Here is a 3,684-nt window from a genome sequence, read left to right on the forward strand (position 1 = left end):
TATATATATATATATATATATATATATATATATATATATATATCCATGCACTGGTCAAGTGTAAAATGTACTTAAGCCCCTTGTTTAAGCTAGTATGTTTGAGGAGGGAGGACAGGACAGGAAATGAGAAAATTAGGGATGAAGAGTACAACAGGTAGAGCAAAGAGTGTGAAGTGCTGTAAGCAAACATGGAAGTGTATGAACAGTGTGTGATTGTAGAGAGCAGGAAGATTATTTGAATTGCAATAGTGAGGCAACTCTGGTCTACTGACAATACTTCCATCAGAGACACTGATGGCACGGCCTTTCCTTCTGGATTTCTGTGCTTGAGTATTAAAAAATAAAATCAATAAACAAAGTCTGAAGTGAAACTTTATTCTGAGGTGCTGAGACCAAAACGTGGTTTTAGTCGACTGATCTCTGTTGTTACCTTTCTTAGCTGCAGCCATCTGCTCGGGGGGGAGACCGGTTCCTCCATCTTTCCAGTACGGGTTCAGCTCCAGTTTGTGCAAACCAGCCTGAGGGAACCACAAACACACACACACATCAAAAGCACATCAGGGGAGCAAATGCTAAAAGTTCAGACTAAAATGCCCTGCGGACAACAATAAGTAAATAAATAAAACACACACACAGACCTGTTCAATGGCCTGAGCCTTTGCCCTCTCCTCCTCTTTCAGTCGGTCCTTCACAGCTCTCTTCTCTGCTGTGGACGTGGTTTTCATTGCCAGGAAGTCAAAGGTCATCCATTCGTCTCTCTAAGGGACAGAGACAAGTCAGTGTGGGGGGTCAAACAAAGACAAAGAAAGATACATAGATCTAGAGGGTGGTAAGTAAGTCTGGTACTAAACCAGATGAAGCAAATAATGCATGTACCTCGAGATACAGTATTACCTCTAGACACTTGGGCTCCATTTAGCTTCTTTATTCATCTCCATTGTGGAAAAAGCGACAGTACTAGCATTGAATTTATTATGTGTTGTAGTATAAAAAAAACCGCAATAAAAACGCATTCAGTATGCGCAAGACCAGGTTAGGAAGTTACCTCGACGTTCTGTGCTGGGTTGAGATTGCTCTCTGAAGGCTTGGACTCATCGGGAACCTGCCAGGCTTTAGCGGCTTGTGTTTGAGCCTCAACCCACTCATCCCCCGAGTCCTGACACACAGAGAGAGAGGGGGGGGGGGGGGGGGGGAGAGGGGGGTGGAAAATGATGATGAGGAAGGAAAACGGTACAAGAGATTAACATATTAAAACAAAAGAATGGAAAATTAATAAATGAAGGAAGAGGCCTGAGGCTAAATAAATAAAAACAAACACCATCCCTGTGTGATAAAGACTCTGTAGTGTTGTAAGGAATTCTAAATTTAAACTTTAAATCATTTTAAAATATTGTACCAGTGTAGTAGCATCAACTTGCACTATTCGGGTGTTAACTTGTTTAAGGATTCCTGCACTGGAGAATAACTTAACAACCCACCTCTGAGCTGTCATTAGGGCCATCTTCTGCTGTCTTCTTCTCCTTCTTGGACTTCTTCTTTTTCTCCTTTTTCTTTTTAGATTTCTTCTCTTTCTTCTTCTTGCTCTTTGCAGACCCTTCCTGTAGAGTCCATGAATTTTGTTTTTCGTTTTTATTGGTTGCATTATTGTTTATCATGATGCAAGATATTCATAGAGTCAGCCCTCTATCACACAAGGTATGCAAGGACAACTTATTTGCTCCATGTGTCTCTATCTAGGGGTGTGTTTCACAAAAGTATGATTGACTACACTCATAGTTATTGACTTAGCCGGGGATCAAACCACCGAGCTTGTGGTTAAAGGATGACCCATTCTCTGCACTGAGCCACAGCCAATATTAACATCAGTTTAACGCAAGAGCTTCCCAATTCTGCCCTGGATAACTGCTTCAATAAACATCATAAGGGCAGTGAAAGCGTAGATAAATGTTTGATACGATTACACAATACTAGTGTTTTGAGGTAGAATACAGTTGGGACTTGGCTAGGAGTTAGCCTAAGAATTGTTTTGCAATACAGTGAAAAAAAAAACCTTTGCATCTTACTTCCTCTATCTCCTGCAGCCTCTGGTTGATCTCAGGGAGCATCCAAGTGTCCTCGCCTCTCTGCCTCTTCAGCTCCTTCCTCCTCTCTTCCTTTTCATACTGCTGCTTGGCCTGAATGACACAAAAGGAAATAAAAGGCATTACTCAAAAATACAACAGTTCAAAGTAACTTCTACTGCACATCTGTCCACCCTGGGAGTGGGATCCGTCCTCAGTTGCTCTTCCATCTCTTTCCTGTTAAAGAGTTTTCCTTATCCGAAGTGAGGGTCGAAAAAGACAATTGGGTGTCCTATGCTGTACCGATTGTAAACCCCCATGAGGAAAATTGAAGTCTCACTTGAAGTGATAGTGCTGATATGAGTTATGATTTGTAAACATTTGAGCATCTAACGACTTAAAACCTGCACACACTACATCCTTGGCTGCACTGGTAATGACAACGATGAGTTCTTAAGTCATTATTGAGCCAATTCCTCTTCAAATACATCAGAATGAATCAGACCCAGCTGAGCTCTTTGCTTTGGCCAGTTCAAGCACAGATGAGCGGGGCGGATAATGTGTTTACAACCTTTAGTGCTCATCCACAGCGAGCATCATCTGCTCTGTGTGTCATGCAAACACAGCTGCACAGCTAAAAAAAAAAGATAACGTACAATTAAATGCCTGTGTACACGCGTGATTACAACAACGACCTGACATAAAACCTAAACAAAACACAGCCGCAGGTCTCCTATCTGCCCCAGCAGTGTTTGTCCTGAGGCGGTAATTTCCTGCCTGCAGGTTAACAGTATCCGCCTGTCCAGACACGGGGATTATCGGGTTAATGTGAAGGCACACAGGTAGTGATAGCTCTCCGGAAGTCGGAGAGAGACACAAAGATGCCAATTTATACCACGGTTAAGGACAATTTTACTAAAAGGATAGTGTTCAGTCGCTGAGCTCATTCGTAGCGTTAACTAGCCGTTCGCCTACTTAGCTTTGTTAGCTTGCGTTCGGACTAAACGGCTATAATTTAAATAATAACAAACGCCAATGAAGCTAACCCTCAGATTACGATGGGGTTGTTCGCTACAAAGTTTGCAGTTCTTACCTTTTCTATCACCTCTTCTCGTGCTTGTCGTTTACTATCCTTTCGTTCTTCGATGTAGCTCGTACTCTCAAAACTGACTCCGTGCGACGCCATGACACTGTCGTAAATGGTGTTGTTAAAAGTGTCGTAAAGCGCTGCCGTTTTCGTCAACCGTTGACTTGTGGTTGTTTAGTGCAATAACACAGCACCATAAACTCATTTGATCATATTCAGTGTAGGAAGGGGGGGTAGTAAGCCCTCCTTGGGTTGGTTTATGCATTACTTCAAATTACTTTTTACCTCACTTAAAAGATGTTTGTAAAACATACACTGTTAACTATGAGACGGTTATTGTCCTCTGCCCATTAATACAGAACATGGGCATTGTATTATGTGCAAACCTGTTGGAAACAATATAAATAAATCCTGTTTTAGCTCAGGATGTGCTTGAACCAGCTTCTAAATGTGCCAGGTAAAAAGTTTCGAACAATGTGATATGGCTATTAGTAGTTGGGCGGAGGCCAGTCAAGTTATTCCACACCAAATACATTT

General features: G+C 41.9%; 1 protein-coding gene across 1 annotated transcript; it reads right to left on the reverse strand.

Annotated features, from left to right (window-relative positions):
* Window positions 1-88: 88 nt before the first annotated feature.
* Window positions 89-3,246, reverse strand: LOC116379308 (CWF19-like protein 2). Its single transcript, XM_031841250.1, has 6 exons — window positions 3,154-3,246; window positions 2,064-2,174; window positions 1,479-1,598; window positions 1,046-1,156; window positions 639-758; window positions 89-518 (listed from the first exon to the last, which is right to left on the reverse strand). The coding sequence occupies exons 1-6, from the start codon at window positions 3,244-3,246 to the stop codon at window positions 90-92; spliced, it is 984 nt and encodes a 327-aa protein (XP_031697110.1). The 3' UTR covers window position 89.
* Between the last annotated feature and the right edge of the window lie 438 nt (window positions 3,247-3,684).

This window comes from Anarrhichthys ocellatus, unplaced genomic scaffold (assembly GCF_004355925.1).
Source record: "Anarrhichthys ocellatus isolate YVR2014 unplaced genomic scaffold, GSC_Weel_1.0 scaffold4076, whole genome shotgun sequence".
In the NCBI taxonomy this organism is placed as follows: domain Eukaryota; kingdom Metazoa; phylum Chordata; class Actinopteri; order Perciformes; family Anarhichadidae; genus Anarrhichthys; species Anarrhichthys ocellatus.